Source organism: Hypomesus nipponensis, chromosome 22 (genome assembly GCF_054491055.1).
Source record: "Hypomesus nipponensis isolate SF chromosome 22, ASM5449105v1, whole genome shotgun sequence".
Lineage (NCBI taxonomy): Eukaryota > Metazoa > Chordata > Actinopteri > Osmeriformes > Osmeridae > Hypomesus > Hypomesus nipponensis.
Window position 1 is genome coordinate 6,232,831 of NC_140382.1, and position 23,346 is coordinate 6,256,176.

The 23,346-nt window shown below is 47.6% G+C and overlaps 1 protein-coding gene across 1 annotated transcript; it reads right to left on the reverse strand.

The window, feature by feature from the left end:
• Nucleotides 1-86: 86 nt before the first annotated feature.
• man2a1 (mannosidase, alpha, class 2A, member 1) lies at nt 87-22,970 on the reverse strand. The gene is made up of 22 exons (XM_084686589.1): nt 21,911-22,970; nt 20,922-21,173; nt 20,347-20,491; nt 18,314-18,485; nt 15,957-16,084; nt 15,528-15,701; nt 13,094-13,280; nt 12,750-12,927; nt 12,372-12,589; nt 10,499-10,684; nt 10,267-10,381; nt 9,523-9,590; nt 9,246-9,411; nt 8,823-9,053; nt 8,409-8,531; nt 7,528-7,642; nt 5,974-6,107; nt 4,464-4,605; nt 4,084-4,241; nt 3,718-3,909; nt 2,605-2,718; nt 87-2,301 (listed from the first exon to the last, which is right to left on the reverse strand). The coding sequence occupies exons 1-22, from the start codon at nt 22,046-22,048 to the stop codon at nt 2,149-2,151; spliced, it is 3,489 nt and encodes a 1,162-aa protein (XP_084542715.1). The 5' UTR covers nt 22,049-22,970; the 3' UTR covers nt 87-2,148.
• Nucleotides 22,971-23,346: the final 376 nt, after the last annotated feature.

Sequence of the window (23,346 nt, forward strand, 5' to 3'; positions counted from 1 at the left end):
ATTTGTAGATTGTAGTAGCAACACAACCTAATAATTGTATTCTACAGTCGTTTTACGTTTACAGAATAGAAAATGTAACAACATCAAAATGTTAAGCTACCTTTTTTTATATTATTTCCCCTGAAACAGAATTTCCCCCAAAATAATCACAATAATTTTGCAAGAGAAGCATAGCTATATCATTCATTAAAATCACCCCAAATAAACATATTTTGACAAAAGGATAACAAATTGACCAGATAATTGATAGATAAACAATTAGCTTAAACTTTCTGCCTGACATTCATATATCCCATTCAAACATTTTCCCCACATTAATATACATACTTTCACTTGACACAAAACATTTAATTACCATTGAATGTCAACAAATGGTACTCCATGTAACACAAAATGTGCTCCATGGCATGAATCTTTTTTGTGCCTGACACGTCTTCAGTGTAGCTTCAGGCCGATGACGCTAAATGTCAATGTCAAGGCTATTGTCCAGCAGGTAAGATTCCTTACAAAGAAAAACTTTTGAGAAGAAACATGAAAATTTGCCTTAAGAGTACTTTTAGAGACTACCTAAAGGCTTTTGATACTCATCAAACTTGTTCTTAGTGTCAATCAGCGGTCTTCACGGCCCTACTCAGTGGAGAACAAGGACTGTGTTATCTGATCACCTGTTGGGTCTACCTCCCTGCTCCCTATGCCTTCCTTGGTCACACTGTAAACATCCAAACCAAACATTCTCCTTGGAACTTCACCAATTGGTCAAACAAAAGAAATTCTAAAGGACGTCATATTTACTGAGTCCTAGATTGTAAAAATGGCTGTCTCATGGTGTCAGTTTCAACGTGTTAAACATCCAAGCCTCCATGAAGACAAGTATGCAGATTGCAACAGATCCCAGTGGGTGTGTGACCTTTGGCTTTGGAATGGCTGTTTAGCCGACAAGCAAAAGAAGCAAAGTAGCACATTGACTGCTTGGAGTTCCTTAGCAGAAACACACAGAGCACCACAGTCAGGTGGGTGGAATAATGCATAACTGTTTTCCATCAAAGATGACTGCATAGCTTCATTATTAGTGTGGGCTATGGGGTGTACAGGACTGCAGTACTGCACCAATACATCCACCTGAATCACTGTTACTAAAGAGGGTTTAGAGGCTACCAGCATTGTTATACCAGTGGTGATGTCATCATTAGGCGCCACAATGAAAACTGACTGACGATGAATTAGACATGCTAGGGTTTGCTGAAATTATGCTGGCTAAATGTGGTAGAGTCCAAGTCATAAAACAAATTATTTTCCTGAAGTGAACCTTAACAGACAATGAGAGGGGTCATAACAACAGACCCATATCAGTTCATGTGAGCACATGGCTGCAGTCCTTTTGCATCCATGTCAAATTATACGGGACGATCTCCGAATACAAACATCCTGTTTGTAGGCCTTCATCACGTGATTCTCCACTAATAATAATAAGGCACTGGTAAAGTCTTGTCTTTGGAACAATTAAAAAACAGCATTGTGTTATGCAATCTCACATTGTTGGACGATTTCTTAAAAATATTGGAAGCAGGAGAAGACTGGGTCTGTATCCTTCCCTTCTGAGATACCAAGGAAGGCTGGAAGGTCTTTTTGCATCGCTTACAATTGAAGCCATACCTCTTTCTCTGCATTTGAAATCACATTGTAAAGTCAACCGGTTTTCTGTTTTATGGTAAGGGAATGTGACTGGTTGCTATGTCTTCTCAGTACAATAGGTTTGAGTGAGAAACTCAAAGCACTGTTTAAATGTGGTCACTCATTCATTCACTCATTCCTTAATACATTCATTTATCCAGCCACCCATACCCTGACACTTCAGTATAGGGACACTGTACTGGATTCATATTGCACTTGACTCTGAAACTTGCATTCTAGTTCTAGTCCCCGTCCATTTCCCTACATTTTACCTCCATTTCTTCCATCCACCCTCCTCCCTCTCTCTATAACCTCTCCCTCTGTTCATCTCTCCTCCGCCCCTCTCACTTCCTTGCTCGCTCTCTGTTTTGGTCCCAGGCTCAACGCTGCATAGGCCCTGCTGACAGAGGATCAAGAACCGATGAGTATTTGAAACGTTTCACGGTGCGGGCCAGTTGGGGCTTCCATGGGTGGAGCTCATCTAAGCTGCACACGGTATGTGCTGATCTCCATGGGTTTAAGGCTGATCTCTCCTTGGCCGGGCACTCCCTCAGATTGATGCATCAGAGACAGAGAGACCGGGTAGATGCTCTGGAATCTTAGCTCCGAAAAGAACGTCTCTGTGTCCATCTGGGAGAAAACACAGCCGTACACACATACATGGAGTCAGATCGAGTCCTATTCAGAGACAGACTGAGAACGAATATGCTCTCATGAGCTGTCCCAACGTCAGAAAACAAAGGTTGTGAATTGACAGAGGTGTTTCCTTCCCCTCTTGATCACGTGACTTCAGAACGGCTTCAGATCGCTCGAGGGAAAGCTCCCTCCTGAAAGAGACCTTATTCAAATGTCTCTGTGTGTGTGTGTGTGTATGCCTTGCAGTGTGTCTGATGTGGGTGTTCATGCCTGTCTGGGTGTGAGTGGAGGGCTTACCTTTCCACGGGTGGTGGCACACAGTAGGCCTGTGTTCCTGTTGGAGAGGCTGCAGTCAAAGCCTTTCCTGTGTAGAATCAAAGCAGCCTCGCCCGACGGCCCTCCTCCCTCCTCCTGCGGAAGAGAAAAGAGATTCTTCACGCCACAAACACACCCCTGTTAGACACACACACACACGCACCACTGTTACACACACACACGCCACAGACACACCCCTGTCACACGTACACACACACACAATCCTGTTCTCCTCAACACTGGGCTTATTGTAGAGGCTTCTCTTTCACAGGTCAGCTGCATTTCCACAACCATGTTCAAGAAACACATTCTAAGGGGAGGGGGGAATGGGAGGGGGTAGAAGTGAGGGGAGTAACAGGGGATGGAGAGAGGGGGGGGGGGGTAGGATGGAGAGGAGAGGAGGGAGAAGGGAATAGAGAAAGAGAGGAGAGCAGTGGGGGTTATTGCAGTTCGGCCCAAATGAACAAGTACAAGTCGATCTCATCCCCTGTTGTCCACGGTTTCTGGCTCGATACACCGAGTTGTTGCCACGGTGAATAATAAGTGTAGGTAGAGGCGGTGCAGGCAGGGGCCCTGGCCTGAACCACACCCGCTCTCCGGTTCTGAAGGGTTGGCCTGGATGTCTCAGAGCACCCTCTCAATCGAAGAAAATGAATTGCTTGGTAGATCTCGTCTCCCTGTGGTGCAATTAGTGCGATCTGTGACTTCCAAAGTGGCTCTGTTACGAGGCTGTGGCCCAGCAAGGCCCTGGGAGTGCAGCTGGACCGCGCAGCCGGGAGAAGGGTACGGCTGTCTAATCAAGCCAATCATGGATGGAGCTGGCCCAGATCGATATGATCAGGGTTAACACACTGCTATTAAGACTGGAAGAAAGAAAAAGAAGGGACGGTAAAAAGCAAAATGTGCCGGAGAGAGAGACGAAGGGAAAGGGAGATAGAGAGATGGAGGGAGAGATAAAGAAAGGGACGAAGAGGGAAAACCCGAGGGAGGTTAACAGAGAAAGGAGATAGAAGAGAGGTCGAGAAAGAAAGAGAGAGAAAGAGAGAGAAACAGAAAGGGCGGAGAGGGAGGCAGCTGGCCGGCTGTTGACGTCACCTTGGCCTGGATGGTGCGGAGGTTGACCAGGTGGATGTCGCACGGCATGGAGGAGGCCAGCGGGCTGAAGGAGGCCAGGCCCAGGGCCCCATCCTCAGGGTTCACTGCCATGGGGAGCAGGGGGTGGTTCAGGTACAGGGAGGACATGTGGCTCTGCAGGGAAGGGTAGCTGACCGTCGAAGCCTTCTTTTCCTGGAGGAGGACAAAGCCAAGAGAAACATTGAGCCTTTACACAAACGAGGACAGAGATGCATGGGTCATCTACACGCACAGGACATAGATGCAGGTCTGTGTGGACAGGGCTGGGTGTCCTATACTACAGTTGTAGTTGGATCCAGTGTACAGCGTGTTCATCTGTTTGTGCACCGTGTCTCCCTGACTCCTCCCCTCTGGGTCTCCCTGACTCCTCCCCTCCACCAGCAGGCGGAAGGCACTGGCGGTCAGCTTGTTATCCAGGACGCCCTGGCCCAGCCCTCGGTTGTCATCCTGGTTGAGGCGGCGGTCCATGATGACCTCCAGCTGACCTGGGGGGGGATGGGATGGTGGAGGTCACAGGTCAGGTGTGTGGAGTTAAAACGTTGAGCTCACACTGGTTTAGTAGTCTCGCGAGTTGTCACGTGATCTTACGGAAAGAAATGTGTGAGCGAGTCCACAACAGCTGGGAAAATGAATGATTGACACCCAAACCCAAACATATGCTGTTTACACACACACACACACACCCATAAACCCAGATATACACACACCGGGTTTAAGGCTGGCGGCTCCTAGGGACTGAGCGGTGATCAGGGTGAGTCTGGAGCTGTGGTCCTGGATGTAAGCCATGCTGGTCATGGGGTAGAAGTTGGCCTGCAGGGGCAGCTTGGCCATGGTTCTCCTGGGTTGGATCTGAGTCACACAGCACATCATTGACATGGCCTTACATCAACTTTTAAGTCCTCCCAAATAGTTTCAATGCAACTTTTGATTAACAGGCCTATCAAACATCTCACAAAAACACAAACATGACCTTCTGATCAGGGAGAGTACAAGGAGACTGTCGATCTGGTGGCTCCACACTCTGATCTGATTCACTGGGGAGAATTGGAACTTTATCTGACTTCACTAAGCCTACAAACTTCCTTTATCTGCGGGCAGACGGTGCTCTAACAGACGGTTTGTTGTCTGGTCTTCTGGGAGCGAGGGGGGGGGGGGTTTGGAGAAGAAGAAAATAAAATCCCCAGCTCATGTCTGATGGGCGTTAAATCCCGGCTAATCCCAGAGAGCGTGGTCAAACGACGGAAAAGTTGCAAATTGAGATTTGGAGGAAAGCAAACAGATTCTTTAGCGAAACTGTGGCGGCATGTCCAATTGGCAACACGGACACATCTGCGCGCAGCCTACTTAATGCCCTCTTAAATCATCCGATTCTGCTTTGAAGCATTTGGCATTCAATTCACAATGTTCAAACCAAACTCGGGGAGATTTTTCGTTTCTTTTTCGCCTCTGTTTGGGAAAATGGCTTCACAGCCACAGCTCCCTTTTAAAGAGTCAATTAGCATCATCGTGATTCGCTTTCACAGTAACAGCTTCTGAAGTCCAGGAATTCAATCTAGAACAATCCCTCCCAGTTGTCCCCAATGACAGAGAGTGAAGCTGGTCTGTGGAGGCACTATCAGGTCAGGGCCGGAACTGGAGAGGCAGGGATGCCACGCCAGGTCACCGGGTTTGAGGTCTGGATCGGTTCGAATTCAAATGTTCTAGGGTTTCCATGGTGACTTATATCACCAGACAGGGCCGGAGTGTCTTGCGTTTTTACTTCAACCGACTTGGGCGTCGAACCTCTATACTTGCACGCCTACTGCAGTCTCTGTACTACTGTTGCAATGCATTATATGTTTGGAACGTTTTATTGAGTCATGTGAACTCCGTTCCCAGTCTCTCTACAGAATATTCATTCTGTGAAGGACTCACTGTACATCCCCTTGAATGTGTATTTAATGCACCACGCTCACCCACATGGATATACTGTCATCTAGCTGGCTACTTCAACCAGCTGAGTCATCGATCTGTTGTTCAGAAGTGACAAAAGAACAGCTGTCTGGTATGAACTCGAAACACTTGTGCGCAATTGAGAGAGTCAAACAAATGGGTGTAGTCCTCGTCCATGGCCGTGTGTGTGTGTGTGTGTGAGTGTGTGTGTGTGTGTGTGTGTGAGAGTGTGTGTGAGTGTGTGTGTGAGTGTGTGTGTCTGTCAGACAGGGACGGGGATCCTACCTGGTAGCCATTGAGATCTGTGAAGAATCGATCCTCGCTGTCCAAGTCAGATGTTATCCTCATTGCAATTTCACGGTTGAACTCCCCCCTTATGTCCACAGTGTTGCAGATCTCTACAGCCTGGCCCTCAACACCTGCGGAGGGGGGAAGAGGGGGAGAGGGGGTGAAGGGGGGGAGGCAGAAAGACAGATGGGTGGGACACAGAGATGAAGGGAGATATATAGATACAATAGATATAGATATATATAAATATAGATACATGTATGTAAAGAGAGAGAAGGAATGCGAGAGGGAGAAAGAGATAGATGGATGCATGGGAGGCAGTTGAGGGGATAAAGTGGGAGAGAAATGAAGGGAGCGAGAGAGAACAGCAAGAGAAAAGAGGAAGAGAAAGGGTCTTGAAAACATGAGATGGAGTTTCATATTAGTTTGAGACGTTTCTGATTCATGCACCATGATACTCTAACCCATGCACCCTAACCCAATATCTCTTATTACAATTATTTTTATTTCATCATATCAACTTTTTTATTTGATGTAATGCTTTTGAAACAACCTTCTGTGGTTTGGTTGGAGATTTTAATTACTTTACGTGTACTCCAGTAGGTCTACGAGCATGCTAATCCCTTCATGGGGATTACATTATCTTTTCTGGAGATGTGGGATGCAAAAGTACATTGTTTGATATCATAATACCTAACTCTAATTTAATTAATCCACGAGGAGGGTGAAGGGGGTTCTCCTGGTTTTTAAACGTGCCCCAGTTGTTGAGATGAAAACGCGTGCAAATGCATGAGAAAAGCCCTGAGCACGGCCGTTGTATGTGTCGACTCATAAAAGGGAAAACAGAAATGGAAACGCAGCCTTATGGATGGACAATGATGGGGAACACTTACAGGAGGATGAGTGTGAGCATAGACAACAGTCCATTGCCTGAATAACAGTAGAGTACAGTGCATTTGATTTAGCAGTAGGGTCGGGGGGGGGGGGGGGTCGGGTGGGTCGGTCTGGGCCAGTGGAGGTGGGCTTAATGGGGTGGGTGAACCAGCAGTGTGTCCGTGAGAGGATGCAGCGGCCTCAGGAGCAGAGCACTGCGGCTAAATGAAGCGTTGTGTGTGTGTGTGTATCTCCAGGCTAGCCACAGTACTGGAGCACTGGAGCCAGACTGAGGAGCCTATTACAGAGATCTATGATGTGACCCCATACTCAGGCAGCAGCAAAGGCCCCCGCAGGAGGCCTCTCTGCAGTTGTGGCATGACAAACACTTTCTCATCCAGAAGAAGTACACACACCTTCCTCAGCTCCACAGCCAACCTTTTGTAAGATTGCCCACTCAATCTTTTCCACATTTCTTTACAAAAAAGTTTCAAAACAAAGCATTTTTTTTTGTTTTTGAGGGTCTGTGTTCTATATTCGGTCTCTGATAACTTTGCTGTCCTTCTTCATTCCGGAAATCGACATACTTCCTTTCACTTGTCGGTCTTTTCTGACAGCTGTGTTTACCCCAGAGAAGCACTAAGCCAACCGTGGCTGTCAGGGAATGCTGCTTCTTACCTTGAAGGTTGTAGAGGCGGATTGTGTGAGTCAGCTGAGGGAAGGTGGTGGTGATCTCTGAGAAGATGGGGCCCCGGGTCACCCTGATCACTGGGGGCGTTTTGGGAGTGAACAGCTGTAGGAGCAGGGAGAAAAGGAAGAGGAGGAGGAGGAGGAGGGAGAAAAGGAGGAGGAGGAGGAGGGAGAAAAGGAGGAGGAGGAGGAGGAGGGAGAAAAGGAAGAGGAGGAGGAGGAGGGAGAAAAGGAGGAGGAGGAGGAGGGAGAAAAGGAAGAGGAGGAGGAGGAGGAGGAGGAGGAGGGAGAAAAGGAGGAGGAGGAGGAGGGAGAAAAGGAGGAGGAGGAGGAGGAGGAGGGAGAAAAGGAAGAGGAGGAGGAGGAGGAGGAGGAGGAGGAGGGAGAAAAGGAAGAGGAGGAGGAGGAGGAGGAGGAGGAGGAGGGAGAAAAGGAGGAGGAGGAGGAGCAGGAGGGAGAAAAGGAGGAGGAGGAGGAGGAGGAGGAGGAGGGAGAAAAGGAGGAGGAGGAGGAGGAGGAGGAGGGAGAAAAGGAGGAGGAGGAGGAGGAGGAGGAGGAGGAGGAGGGAGAAAAGGAGGAGGAGGAGGAGGAGGGAGAAAAGGAGGAGGAGGAGGAGGAGGAGGGAGAAAAGGAGGAGGAGGAGGAGGAGGAGGAGGAGGAGGAGGAGGAGGAGGAGGAGGAGGAGGAGGAGGAGGAGGAGGGAGAAAAGGAGGAGGAGGAGGAGGGAGACAAATCAATGTGTCTGTAACCCGCCCTAACGCACGCAACATTCCCAGCTAGCCATAAACCGTAAAGAGGAGAAGGAAAAAACACTTCTTCTCGTCAAGCTCAGCACGGAGTGCTGAGTGGAACAGAGCTGTCAGGGATACCTTGGCTTCCCCGTCAGGCAGAAACAGGTAGGCGCCGCTCTTGTCCCGGTTGTTAGTGGTGCCGTACCAGGCAAACTGGACCTTGAGCTGGTGCTCCGAGCCGCCCTCCTTCCGTCTCAGCCTCTACAGCGGGGGGGATGGAGAGGCGGGTCACATGATCCAGCTGCACCCATGTCACGACTACAAACAGGCTACCTCACCCTGATGTGATCTTAGTGGCTGTGAGGTCGCTAGCAAACAAATGTTTGAGTTGTATTTATGCTTGGAGATTTTGTATCCCGGTTACACCCACACACACACACACCTGAGACGCCCTTTCTTGGGGGAGCCAGGGCTCTTTAACAATCCCATTGTGAGACACAACGACTTGTTCGACAAAGACAAAAACAAACAAACGAGTACAAGGCAGGCTACCTCCATGAGGCCTGTGGCAGTGGAGACCCAGAGCTGCAGGTGGGGGTTCTGGATGCTCAGGGGGGTGGTGACGTCCTGGGGGAGGGCCGCGTTGAAGTGGTCGACGCTGACGGTCAGCTGGGAGCCCTCCCGGAGGAAGAGGTAGTCCGACTTGTCGGCCACTCCGCTCAGCCCCTCCCCCAGCTGGTACAGACCCAGGCCAAGGGCTGGCACCTGGGCCCAGAACGACAACTAAAGAGAGAGGGACATCCATGAAACTGAACCGTTTTCGGTTTGGCTTGCTTTGCATGTTTTTCCCATTGTAGACATAGCTTTGCATGTTTCAGTATCAAGATGAGGAACTTAATAAACAAACTTTTTGGATGTATGATATTTGGTGATGTTTTACTCACTGTTACCATGTGCAAAGTCCTGCGCTCTTACCTGGAAGGACTCCTTGGAGGCGGTTGTTGCATCCTCCCAGACAGCGCTGACCTGGGAGGGGACGGGCAGGCCGTGGGCAGTGAGCACGCGGATGTGGGGTGTGTTGACGTACACAGAGACCACCGAGGAGCGGTCCTGTTCAGTGGGGTTATAAATGACCAGCGACCTGAGGGAAACACACAAACCAAGCTGTTTGAGTTGGAAACCTGATGTGTTTTGGTCGAGTGAGATGGAGATACGTTGGGACTGGATCGTTTGATCTCATGGTGGACCTTACCGAAGCTTTGCACTGATCTTCAGAACCGTCTTCCTTGGCAGGGCATCTTGAGCTGGCTGGATGTCATCCTGAGGAACACAATCACGTGGTCCAGTGGATAAACAAACACACAAGCAAACACCACGGCACCAGTGTCAACACCTCATCTATTCAAACCTCTTTTTTTTTTCTGTTTCCTACAAATATATTTCGCATTTTGCAATATCTATTTTGCAGTTCTAGCACAGATTTCTTCAATCCAGTTCATTTCCTCCTTCTGTCTCTGGGCCATGCAGTTTGCATTTTGGTTGGAATGTGTTTTGATGCATTACAAGACAGAATGTCGCTCCCTAACAAGGAAGCCTCAAGAAGAGGTTACAGCGTTTGGAAAATTGAAGTTGACTTCCTGCTTAGGCAATTTGCATATTAAAATCAGCCAATGAGCCTCCTTGAGGGACATTGCCTGAGGTGAGAGGTAAACACTTCAAAGGTAGGCTACACACAAACATATACACACTCCACAAAACGACACACAAACGCACTAAGCCTCTGCACGTACACACAAACTCACTACGGCACGACGCACTCACTCTTCATCAACATGCCCGCATGCACACACACAACACCGACATACTTCACAGCTTGCTGTCAAATAAACGGACGGAAAAAAACAAAAACATGTTCATCCGGAAGGATCGTTGGTCCTGGAACACCCTAGCGAGGCCTTCATGAGTGGGGATCGCAGCACTACATGGCATCTCTCACCATTTGTAAGAAGAAGTGGGAGGGGTCGTGACTGTAGGTGCTCTTGTCCGACAGCACCAGCCAATGGGCAGAGTTCACCATCACTTGTTTCACATTCAGGATGGAGTGGAACAGCCTGAGAGCAGAATATAGTAGCAGATCCATCAGAACTACAAAGGGGTAGGTAAGGCATCCCTACAGGTCCAGCATTGGGTTATTTTCCCACTGTGTGAGCAGTGTTAGAATGGGCTACCTGGTTCCATAGTCAACGACGACCCAGTCCTTGCCGGTCCCTGTGATGGCGTCGTGGTGCTGGAACAGACCCAGGTTCCTCCTGGCTTCAGTTAGAAGCTTGTAGTTCTCTACAGCTGGGAAATCAGTTGGTTTCCCAGAATGCTTTATGTTGGCCAAGGCGAGGGAGAACAGGATCTCAGCTGCCCTGGAGGAGGGAGAGAGAGAGAGAGAGAGAGAAGAGAGAGAGAGAGAGAAAGAGAGAGAGAGAGAGAGAGAGAGAGAGAGAGAAAGAGAGAGAGAGAGAGAGAGAGAGAGAGAGAGAGAGAGAGAGAGAGAGAGAGAGAGAGAGAAAAACATAAATAGTTTGTTCATAATCAAAAGCAACACAGTAGCTGCTTCACTATGAAGCCCCCCTGTCATGGCAAAGCTATGTTGGAGACACATCCTGTTCTTACTTAAGGGGTGAAACCACAGTCGGACACATTGAAGCTGCCTCTGTAGACAGCAGCACGCCATCACATCATCATAGCTGGACCAGATAACAGTGTTCCTGAACTACAGTGTTTCCTTTACTTTCCTCCAAAATAACTATTTGCAAAGAGAGACAGAGAGAAAGAAAGACAAAGAAAGAACGAGAGCGAGAGAGAGAGAGAGAGAGAGAGAGAGAGAGAGAGAGAAAGAGAGAGAGAGAGAGAGAGAGAGAGAGAGAGAGACAGAGAGACAGAGAGAGAGAGAGAGAGAGAGAGAGAGAGAGAGAGAGAGAGAGAGAGAGAGAGAAAGGGAAATAATGACCTTGAAGACAGCGTCTCTCTCTCAGCCATGATGAGAGCAGACAGACATACACCCCATACTGTGCAGTCTCACACACAAGTTGAAAGAAAGAAAGACAAGAAAGATTGTCAAGACTAATTTATCTGACTGTGTGTTAAAAACCCACCTTTTGTGCCGTCCGACTATATTTAGACACAAAGGCACTTTTGCAAAATGTTAATAAAAACTTAGCATTTTGTTGTATACAATGACAGCATATTTCTCAGTCTATTTATGTCTATCTATGGCTACATTTTATCTAGGAACACAGCCCTGTCTGTCTGTTTAGGTTTAGTCTGCTCACTGTGGTTTGTTTTGCTTATAGCACAGTCGTAGTTGTGCAAGTAGTGTGCGTGTGTGTGTGCACGTGTTTACAGTATATCTGACTGGGCCTCCAGGCAGTAATGAGGACAGTGTCTGTGGGGTTCCACAGTGGGAACAACCCTACACCCACACCTAGCCCACACACAGACCCTACACCCCCACCTAGCCCAGACACAGACCCACATCCAGGTCACCACCTAGCCCTCACATGCGCCCATGTGGGACTGCTCGTGTGTGCGTCTGATGGGTTGTCAGCTTGTCATTTAAAGCATGAGGATAAAACCCTCACAATAAACAGAATATTAATGACATTGTGACCGGCTCTAATCACGAACACTTGAAAATGACACACATACACACACATTTCCATTTTCAATTTGCGTTTGAACCACGATAATGACACATTTTTCATTAACGGGCATGTCTTTGATTAATTGAATCAAACATCAAAGAGCACAACTTCTTTTTATCAAGTGTTTGTTACGTCATGACTAATCTTGCAGTCGATGAAAACAGTCTGTCTGCTGTCCTGTGGCTATACTGAGCATATCCTCATCAAGCAACGTGCTCATCTCGAACACATTTCTGTGGAGCACTTTTACCGTTTACTTCTCCACAGAAACATTCAGCTCTACAGTCACTAAAACCTCTGGACGTGTGCTGCTCTTCCCCTGGCTGGAGGGACGCTTCCTCCTGGAGGGACATGTGACCCTCGTGTACCACAGACAGCCGGTGTCAGAAGCCCACTCCGGCTATACCTGAGGTGAGATTCCAGGGTTCGGTCCAGGCGCTTGTAGAAAGGCCTGGAGGTGAAGTAGCCGCTCCAGTAGTGGTCGTCTCGATCCGCGTAGGTGAAGAAGTCTCCGCTCAGCACGGGCAGGGAGGCTCCGGGGGCGGCGGCGCCTTGGGCGCCCGACTGAGCCGGGGCCTCCTGCCTCAGGGCCGCAAAGTAGTCTGTGACCGTGCCAAACTGGGCCTGGAACAGCAACACAGGGAAAGGATGTAGAGACGGCCCCCCAACAGACGGCCGATGTGATGTCGTCAAGATAGTTCGTACATCCAGAGCGATGGGCTTTGTAATGTGTCTAGCCAGAAAGCTTGTTCAATCATGTCTTCGTTCATTCACAAATACACACCTTGACGTGTAGTTCTGGATGGGAGTTCATGTAGTCAAAGAGCTTCTGGTAGTTCTGGAACTGCTGGTCCCATTCTAGAGCCTCTGTGTAGCGGAAGTCGTCCCCCAGAGGCACCAGAACCACCTTAGTCCGGAAGAGCTTGGACTTCTTCCTGTACTGGTCCAGCAACATCTGGACCCTGGTGGAGGAGGTCAGAGAACCACAATGTCAAGAAAGGTCATGATAGGCCAGACACATTTCTGTGTGAAATATGCTGAGACAGCTCAATACTGTGTAGTCTCACTGAGGGAAACAGGAAGGGAGGTATGGCAGCGAAACAGTGCATGCGTTTGGCTCTTGGTCACCTCTCCTGGATGTTTCCCTCCGTGATTGGCTGCGGTGGCACCCTCCAGGGGCAGCTGATCCGCCCACCCGGAAGTCGTTTAAAGTCAAACTGGCAGCAGATCTTGGGATCCGGCCCACATGTGTGGGGCACGTCGTAGCTGTAGAATGGCATCATGTGACACAGGATATCCGTGCTGGCTTCCTGGTCTGCACACAAACACAAGCTTTTTAGATGAAAGCACTGTAAAGACTGTACAGAAAAACACTTAACAGATCTGTTAAGTTTGAATGAAAGAATTCGTGAATGTGAATGTATTTTTAAATGTTATTTAATCGATTCTGCTCAATGTCTAATCTTATATTTATTAAAAGACAGTTTGTTTTGTTTCCAGGCTGTTACCCACAGAATATAGACATCAAGTTATCTAATTGGGGAATGTGGACCCTCTGGCAATTGGTGGAGACAAACAAACAGAATCTGTTTCTCCCCCTCTCCTCGTCTCCATCTCTTTACACGCTCTTTCATCTCTCTCTCTCTCTCTCTCTGTCTCTCTCTGTCTCTCTCTGTCTCTCTCTGTCTCTCTCTGTCTCTCTCTCTCTGTCTCTCTCTGTCTCTCTCTCTGTCTGTCTCTCTCTCTCTGTCTCTCTCTCTCTCTTTCTCTCTCTCTCTCAGCTCTCTCAGCTCTCTCTCTCTCTCTAGCACTACACTATCTCTCTTTTCTCTACACTACCTCCTCTCTTTCTGCACTCTACCTCCTCTCTCTTTCTCTCTATACTCTCTCTGTCCCTACACTCCCTCTTTCGCTCTCCTTCTCTTGGTATGTCTCTCTCAGTTCTCTCCCACTGTGGAGTGAATGAGAGTTCAACTCTGTGACAGCATAAAAGGAGTATGAAACGGAGAAATGGAGAGATATCATCTAGAGAGCGTGGTCTTCTGTGATGGACGTTATCCGCTGCTCTGCAGTTCACTAACAATAACAAAACTCATAATAGATAACTCACATCATTTCTACTGGATCAGATTATAAAACCGGCCTGGCCGTGCAGCTGACAGTGAGAGGGTTGAGAGCTCCGTAGTTTGGCCGGGCAGCAGAATAATCACCAGTCATGTGGCATCTGTGCCCAGTAGCTCTGGATGCTCCATCCATACCCACAAACCAACAAAGCCTGTTGTGTTACCACTGCCAGACATCCCAACATAGATGGTTCCTGGCTAATGTGAATGAATCTCTCATACAGTATGTGTAAATAATATCAAATAAATATCTCCCTCCCGATTACAATGTTGTGGCACTGTGGCGGTCCAAGTTGCTGTCGGCAACGCTTTCCCTACGTGGAATACGAGCCGATCATGCTCCTGGCACTCGCATGTTAAAGAGGGTTTACGGTCCTCGGGCCTCTGTTAAGAGACCCTGGTTGAACATGTGATACGTGTGTCATTACCACTGGACATGAGACGTTTCGACGCTGAATGCTCGACATGTTACATACGACATGCCATATGCTGCTGTCCCTCATTCTACTGCTGGAGCCTGTCACACAATCTGCTCCCCACTCCGCACACTGGTCTGTCCAACGCAGGTCTGTAGACAACGCCACACACTGATCTGGAGCACACTGGTCTGTCCAACGCAGGTCTGTAGACAACGCAACACACTGATCTGGAGCACACTGGTCCTGTATGTCCAACCCTAAACACCCTGGTTTTGTACAGCACTGAACAGAGTGAACGCTGGAATGTGAAACATCCCAAACACAACACGTTAGACCGCACGACGACCTCGACAGTCCCTCTGGATCAGACCTCCCCGCCAGGATCTGCCCGTGTAAATATGTAAACACCAGTTGAAAGCAGCACAGAAGTGGCAGGGGGAGGGAGGGAGGGAGGGAGGGAGGGAGGGAGGGAGGGAGGGAGGGAGGGAGGGAGGGAGGGAGGGAGGGAGGGAGGGAGGGAGGGAGGGAGGGAGGGAGGGAGGGAGGGAGGGAGGGAGGGAATGAGGGAGGGAATGAGGGAGGGAATGAGGGAGGGAATGAGGGAGGGAATGAGGGAGGGAATGAGGGTATGAGGGAGGGTATGAGGGAGGGAATGAGGGAGGGAATGAGGGAGGGAGGGAGGGAATGAGGGAGGGAATGAGGGAGGGAATGAGAGGGGGAGTCCTGTGTGTTCTGATAATCACAACAAGCTCAGCCTAAGCATGTATTATCTGTTTTTTCCCCGGGATTTATATATACATTTCATTTCAAGTTTGTTCCCCTTTCAGTCAGCATCTTGTTTATCTTCCTGTGTGAAGTTTCTGGTCAAGGCTAATCTGAGCTCAGCCTTTTAGGGACAGCCAGTGTGTGTTTGTGTGTGGTCCATGCGTGTATACACGTGTGTGTGTGTGTGTGTGTGCATGGGTGTGCAAGCATGTGTGTGTGTGTGTATGTGTGGGAGAGCACACTCCAGCTACTTGCCCCAGTTTTGTCTCCAGTAGAACTCCAAGCTCTGGCTGGAGGCGAGGTGTTTCTTCACAGAGTAGTGAACTCTCTGGATCAGCATGTTGCTAAGCCCCGCCTGTTTCAGGAGGTAAGCCTGAGTGGGCGAGTGACCAAACGGGTCCACCGCCCAGCCCGTCACAGGCTTGACCCCTGTGGGAGCAGAGGTCAACGGTCAGCTGATGGTAGGTACACCACACGATCAACAAATAAACACAACTTGGTTTCCACACCAAGAATGAAATGCGATGCACTTTAGAAGACGGTTAAATAGGTCAGGTGATTACGTTTCGCCCATTGTTCAAGCGCACGAGCCTTCGTGGTATCCAAAGTTCTATAAAACGCACGTGTTGTAGTCTCCCCTCAGCTGCGATCCATAACCTAGCCCAGATCTGTTACAGCACTTACCCAGATTCCTCTCCAGCCATTGGTGGCCCTCCAGCAGCTGGTCGATCAAAGCAAAGTAGTGGGAGTTGGCTTCGTCGGGCATCACCCATCCTCCAGTGGCCATCTCCAGCTGGCCCCTCTCCACCAGGCTGGGCAAACGAGAACAGGACCAGACGGTGTCACCAACCCAACACGTGCCTCTCTGCTCATCTCTCTATGTCAAAGATCGGCTGTATAAGAGAACCAATCAGATTCCACCCCCCCCCCCCGCCCCCCCGAGAGTCTCCCTGACTGTCATAGCTTGAATGCAGAGCATTATCTCTAAGGAAAAGACAAGCATACATAACGTCTTCTACTCATGTCCCATGATACCCGACTCCAAACACCACCCTAGGGGCCTGTGCATTCGTGATTACTCCGCTCACTATCTGATCTTAACTGTTAGATTTCCTCCTGGTGTGTGGTCTGAGAGAGACTGTAGTTACAGTGTACAGCACTTTGGAAAGCACCTCCATTTTGGGGCTTTAATTGGCATTCACTCCCATGCCATCTTTGGAAAAAAAAACACATTACTTATTAGGACAGGAAACATCTTCCTCTGATTTCTGAGTCAGCCTTTTTTTTCCAGGAGTCGGGGTGTTTATTTCAATAGCACACTATACAGTGTGTGTGTGTGGGTGTATGTGTATCCCTCTGGAGACCCAGAAGAACAGCAGGACCAGCAAAACAAAAAAAACACAAAACAAACAGGCCCACTCAGCACTTCCTTAATAGAAACTTCCAAACTGCTCTTCATGGCGTTTTCCAAAAAATGTGACATTTTCAATCACAAATGTTTTCTGTTCTCTACAACTGGGCTGCTGCTGAGTGTGGTCTGACTGTCCAAATGTAACATGCATCAGTATCAATAAAGGGCTATTCAAAGGACATATACTTCCATCCTCTAAATAGTTATAGTTAATAGCTCTATAAAATGTTATGATTATAAGGCATACTGTACTACAGAAAAAAATGATTCCTTATGCTTTGCTTCTTTAATAATGTGCAAAATGCAATCATTAAACTTGAGACCTTGAATTCAGTCAAGTAAAATATAGAACGCAAATTAAACGAGCAAGAATGCCCTTAAAGAAGTAAACAACGAATATTGTAAAAAAATATGTTTCAAGTTTGCTTTGAACTCCCGGTGAATTGAATCAATAGTGAATAAATATTTGTGTCCGATTTTTCATTTATCTTCATCCTTCACCCAGGCCGGTTGCTACTCTTAATTGGTGTTCAGACTGGGAGCAGGAATGCTTGTTGCATTTCATACAGGGTTGGCGTGCATCTCTCAAGGCTACAGCTGCATTGCCTACCGGCCCAGGGAAACGAGAGCATGGCCAATTCCCCATTTGTGCTCTCTTCCTGGGTCTGCTCTTTGAGACTTCCTGGGTCTGCTCTTTGAGCTGAGCAGCTCTCTTCCCTTCCCTCATCTATACCGCCTAGGCATCCACCCCTCCCATCCTCTACAGAAGGACCCCACTCTCACCATGCCGCCCCATTCAAAACAACCTCAACACCCAAAGGAACACCCAAAGAATTGACAAATAGACCTAGAGAAAGAGGAAGAGTCAGTGAGAATTTGAATGAGACGGAGAGCACGGAAAGAGATGAAGACAGGGTCGGGGGGGGTAGTATAGTAAGAAACATGGCAAGCTGGGTCATGGGCCTTCCACAGGCCCCACCAACTCCTTGATTTCATGACCCAGGAACATTTGAAGTTAGTTTAGCCTGTTAAAGCAATTCCAGCCCATTACCGAGTGAGATAGGGCAGAGAATCCTTGCCCTATGCTCCGAAACACAGCTGGCCATTGATTCACTTGCCATTAAAGCAGTCTATTGCGCTGTATTGCTGACTTTCACTCAGCTGTACACAACCTTGCTTTAATGGAAAAAAAGTGAACAGCAAAGCGTGTTAAACCTCCACAGGGCCGTTCGTTTTCCTTGCTTAAACCTTCTGGTTCTCACCACACACTCGTTATGTCAACCACACAGAGCCAGACCCACTAACGAGGAAGCCTCTTCTCAGCTGTGCTCAGTCACCACTGGTGACAAAGCAACATTTGGTTCCAGTCATATCTAAAATGATGTCACGTTTTTGTTGGATAGTTCATAAGTCGATGGCATACTGATGCTTAATAGATGCACACATTTACAATGATTACGTGTTCAATGCCTACCCTCTTACTCTAACCAGAAACAGTTGTTGAAATGCCAAAAGATACACAGCTGACTATCTGTAAACTGTAAAGCTTCTTTCTAAAGATGACCCGAATCAAGAGCTCACAGACTAAAGATCGTCTCTCCGAGCTCTCGGTTAGATGATTTCTGTTCACCTCTTGACTGCATCTCTCTTCTGCTCGTCGATGTTCTCCCACCACTTGGAGAAGTAAGAGATCTCCGACCAGATCATCTTCCTCCTGTGGTCCTCGTGGAGCTTCACCACCATGTTGTTCAGGATGTGCTGCGTTTGGTCGCGGTAGTAGTCGTCAAAGGTCTTCAGCCAGCCTGGAACAAACAAGGACCAGACAGCCCCGCCGAATGAGAAGGACACGTCCAGGGCACTGGCTCCCAAACGTGCACACCTGACTGACACACACGCATGCCCCTCGACTCACTTTCTATCTCACTCACCAACTCGCTCATGCAGTCAATCAGTCACTATGGTTTGGTGGCTAAGTTGGGCGGCGTGGTGCTTTAAACGCCAGTCCCAGAATCACTCCCATTAGCCATAACATACACTACGAATGAACGCAATCACCGTGAGCAGGAAATGTGCTACATGCCACTATTTTTCACGTGAGCATTAATTCTAATGAGAATCCTTCCATGCATGAATGACTTAAAGGTTCAAATAAAAACGACAAGAATTGAACTCATCGTCAGGATTCTTTCACAGAGCCAAAGATTAAATAAGATGCGGTCAGTACTCACGGGGGAATTGTCTATGTGTGTTTGTTTCTTTGTTTAGCTAGTGGAGACAGTGTAGGCAAATAGACCATTTCTTATCTGGATTAAATGAGGAATTCAAGGCAGGGGTATCTCATCCAAAAGCCTCACACACACAGTAGTGTTTCCTTTCACTGAAGTGAAGACAGTAATGGCTGCCCTCGTCCAGTCCTCAAACAAAAGCAGTTCTAACTATCCAAGTTCATTAGGTGTCAGACATCCTATAATAATTCACTATTGCCGAGACCAGACATGTTCGTGTCGAGACGAGAGCAGTAGCCTCACCAAAACCCAGACCAATCACGCCTACAGGCCTATGCCAAGTTTGATAAATGTGAGTTTGTTAACTACAGTCTGTTCCTTGACTCTAACCACCACCACCAATACTGTCAGAACTATGCACTTTTTCTGTACTTTCTATATGCAGTATTTGTATTTTGTATTAACCTTTTACTTTTTCACTGAAGTTTGTTTAAAAAACACATTCAATTGAAAACCCACAGGATGGTACTAGGTAAAAAACAATTATTTCCGATTTCCGAGGTCTGAATCGTGTGAGGCTCTGGCTGAATAGTTTCCCCTGTAGGGAAGCAGGAAGCCCCGCCTGTCCATCTGCATGGCATCTTGCCTAGTTTGTGTCAAACAGAAAATATCTGTATTGGTAAACTGCGGTGGGAGTGCCCAGGTTCCTGGTCAGACCAGAAATACAACTGCGGTCACTGCTGAGGAGTCACCTGCAGCTGTGTAACCAATCACTGTTCAGGTTACAAAATCATGGAGCCATGTCGATTGAGGAACAATAACAGGCCAGGATATGATCTGGGTCTGAGGCGGGGGCGGGGGCAAGGTTAATAGCTTGCACATGAGGGAGAGGACACAAAAGAACAGCACTCCTGTTACCAACTAGCCCCGAGCCCTTAGAGAGGGGCATCAGTGGTGATCACTATGCTTTGACCATATTATACACCCACATGCACAACACACACCACAGCGCTGCACAAACACAGACACACACGCCAGCACAACACACGCACACACACACACACACACATATCAACCACGCCAAACACACACTTCCAGTACAGCTGCCCTCCGAGTTCTTGTCTACGGTTGAGGTGTGACTGGGCATAACTGAGAGAGACAAAGACTGAAGGCTGCCTCTCTTTCCATTGTGTCTCTAACCTTTTTCTATCCAGTCTCTCACACACTATAACTCCCTCAGCATATCAGATGTAATATCTTATCCATGTATAACATTCACTTTTCTCATTTGGTTTGACCCTAAATTATTTCATGAATTCCATGAATCGTTGACATAGTAACTCAATTATATGTATCCGCAAATCAATATCACTGTCACAAAGCACACTAAGGAGTTGCGGTCGATGTGCTGTAACGTTGTCTGATTCTATTTGCCCACCAGGGTCGTTGTGCGAGTGTGGAACCACGTAGACCTGCAGAGGCTGGGAGTCCCATTCGTTGTTCTGGTAGGTGATTTCGAAGCCTTGCTTCCACACCCCCCCGTCAGGGTTGTCAAAGGTCAGGAGGTCATACACGTCCAGCAGCTGGAGAGGAGAGAGAAGCGCCATCTTTAAACCTCTTGTTTACATCCTGTGAAGATTACATGGATGTCTCTCTAACAGAGTTTCTACAGTTAGGCCTATTGAACTCCACTGATTGTATTGTGATATATTCAATAGGTTAATGTCCTAGGGTTGATGTTTGGGAAAAATTATTGAACAAAACAACCACCAAAACAGGACCCACTATCCCTATACGGGATCCCCCAAGATGTGTTACTGTAACTACTACTGAACTATCTTTAACTGGATCGGGAGAGTTAGTACTAAATTCATTCTGATTCTAAGACTTCTCATGCCAATCCATGTGACAGGTTTAGCACACACTATGAAAAAGAGCTAGACAGAGACAGAGAGAGAATAGGAAAGAAAAAACGGTTGGAGTTCCTGTTCATTAAGATGCATCAAGACTAACCTGGACTCCCTCAGCAGGTTTGGACAACTCCCTGGAGGCAAAGCGGCAGTCGTCGGGGTCGACAGGCAGGACCAGGGGAGGCGAGGGCAGCAGGTCCGGGTAGGTGCCCTGGCTGACGTTGCCCTCCCTGCCGTCCTTCACCTGCTCCTTCAGGTTGATGACAGAGTCTCTGATGTTGCCGATGATCTCGTTGTTCTCCGCCAGGAGCCTCTCCAGACGGTCGATTTTGTCCTGCAAGACGGTGAGCTGGCCCTGGATGGGGGGGGGGGGGGGGGTAGCGGGGGGCGTCATGTTTAAGGAATGTTCAAAAAAGGGAGACATCATAATTAGACATTCGTCTCAGGGTAGAGCTGTTGGGGCTGCCCTGGGAGCTATGGGGACGAAATGGAACACCACTGCATAGAAAGGGCAGCTATACACCTTCACAATGCCTCATGTGACACTTTCTTCTTTGAGTGTTGCTGGAAGCATAAAGGAAGGGGAAGGCAGCCAGTTGACAAGCTGGGACAGGATGCATGTCAAAGCCCTTTCAAATATCATGTGATCAATTCATCTGTTAAGTCATATCAGGTAGCGTGCTTGCTCAGAATCTCTGTACATTTTTCACCAGCTATGACAAAGCCCTCTTTTTCTCTAGAACTAAACATAACAAGACCTTTGATCGATCGTGGGGAGGAAGGGCTGCTCTCTCCACCCTGAAATGCTCATTCTCATTGGACTCTCCAGGAAGTCACGCGTTTCATGGTCGTCGATTTGAACCCTCTCTGTAGTTGACACGTCTTTTAAAAATGCAACAGCGAGGAAACATGTAGTCCACCGTTTACATACTATGAGTCCCCCAGTAAGAACAGACAATGAATGACACAGACTCGAAATTCCCCAACAGACACAAGAAATACAAGACAGTTGAAGCCAGTCAGTTGGTTACTTTGTCAAGCCTACTAAAACAGATGTGTAAAAAAAAATTAAAAAGCAGTGGAAAAACTTACATTTGGAAACTTATCTCCTCCGTTGCTTGGGTTTTTAGAGCGATCTAATTGAAGGTGATCCAGCATCAGGTACAACGAAAAGACAACTACACAAAATATGGCACTTCCAAAAACTGTGAACTGACGACTAAGCTTCATTGTTTGCTATATTACAGAAACAATTTGTAAAAAATAAATTGCAGCATTTGGTGCCTACGTAGTGAGACTTTCAGTTTAGCTTTTTCTTTGAATCAGTAAACCAGTAGAATGTCACTAGACTAAAATCAGATAAAAGTTGTATAATCCGTCTTGATGTCGGCTATTGCAATGGGATTGTTTATTTTCTTCAGCCCGATAAACTTTGAGAGATCAATTTAATTTGACAGACGACATCCCTGTAGCCTAAATGCAGTTTACATTTGGCAATTCGCGTGATTCGGGACAGCAAAGATCACTTGGATCAGTGTCGACGAAAACTCGTCCTTCCTGTATTTGCTTTCAGTTAAAAATTAAGCGAAAAGCAAGGTATGATCGGGCGCCGCCTACTGACTTCATACTTTAGTTGGGGTTGTCCAGGTTAAGTAGACCTAATCCAATGCGTAACTTCAGTTGCCAACTGCAGACACACCGTGCGTAAAATGTTGCCATTTAGTTCTCCGGGCACTGATCTTCTCCAGTTGAGTTTCCAAACCAAAAAGCACCTCCCAATAGTTCAGTTTTTTTTTTTTTTTACCAAAAGTTTGTAACACATCACATCTAGCGTTGTTTATCTGGGGAATCCCAGTGGCGATCCAAAGTCCAAGGTTTCTACATGGATTGTATTTTGATAAAGGCTATCTTTCCTGAAACATCTGGAGTTAAACTGAGAGAAAGTGTTCCAGATGTGCAGCCATGTCATGACAAATATAGCCAAACAGCATCTGTAGAAAGATGTTCTCCCGACAAAAATGTCATATCTGCGTCCATGTTTGTCATGGACATGTTATAGATTAACCTACTAGAAATAAATCCACTAGGCTAATCGTTTTATGGGTTTTCACTAACAAATCACAACCGCCCAAGCCCTATCTGTCGCGCTGGGGAAAACCTATCCTACAGCCCTCTCTTTCTACAGGCTGTAGTTTGATACAAGAGAACTCGGTACACGCCTCCTTTGACATCATATGATGACGAAAATATGTAGCCTTGGAGGAGGGGGGGGGGGGGGGGGTTGAAATGCATGTTAGGGTTGTCTAGGTATAATACCGTATAAACAACATAAATATTGTATCGGGGGGATAGGCCCTACAATTGTTCAGTACGTGTGTGCATATGTGTGGGAGATATATAATGAAAGAGACAGACAGAGAGAAACAGAAAGACACAGTAGTGGGGTATAGGTCGGTTAATTTATCGGTTTATTAAACTGCACACCAAACATTTTTGTGTGATCGGTGGTCCTCAGGCATTGCGCTACT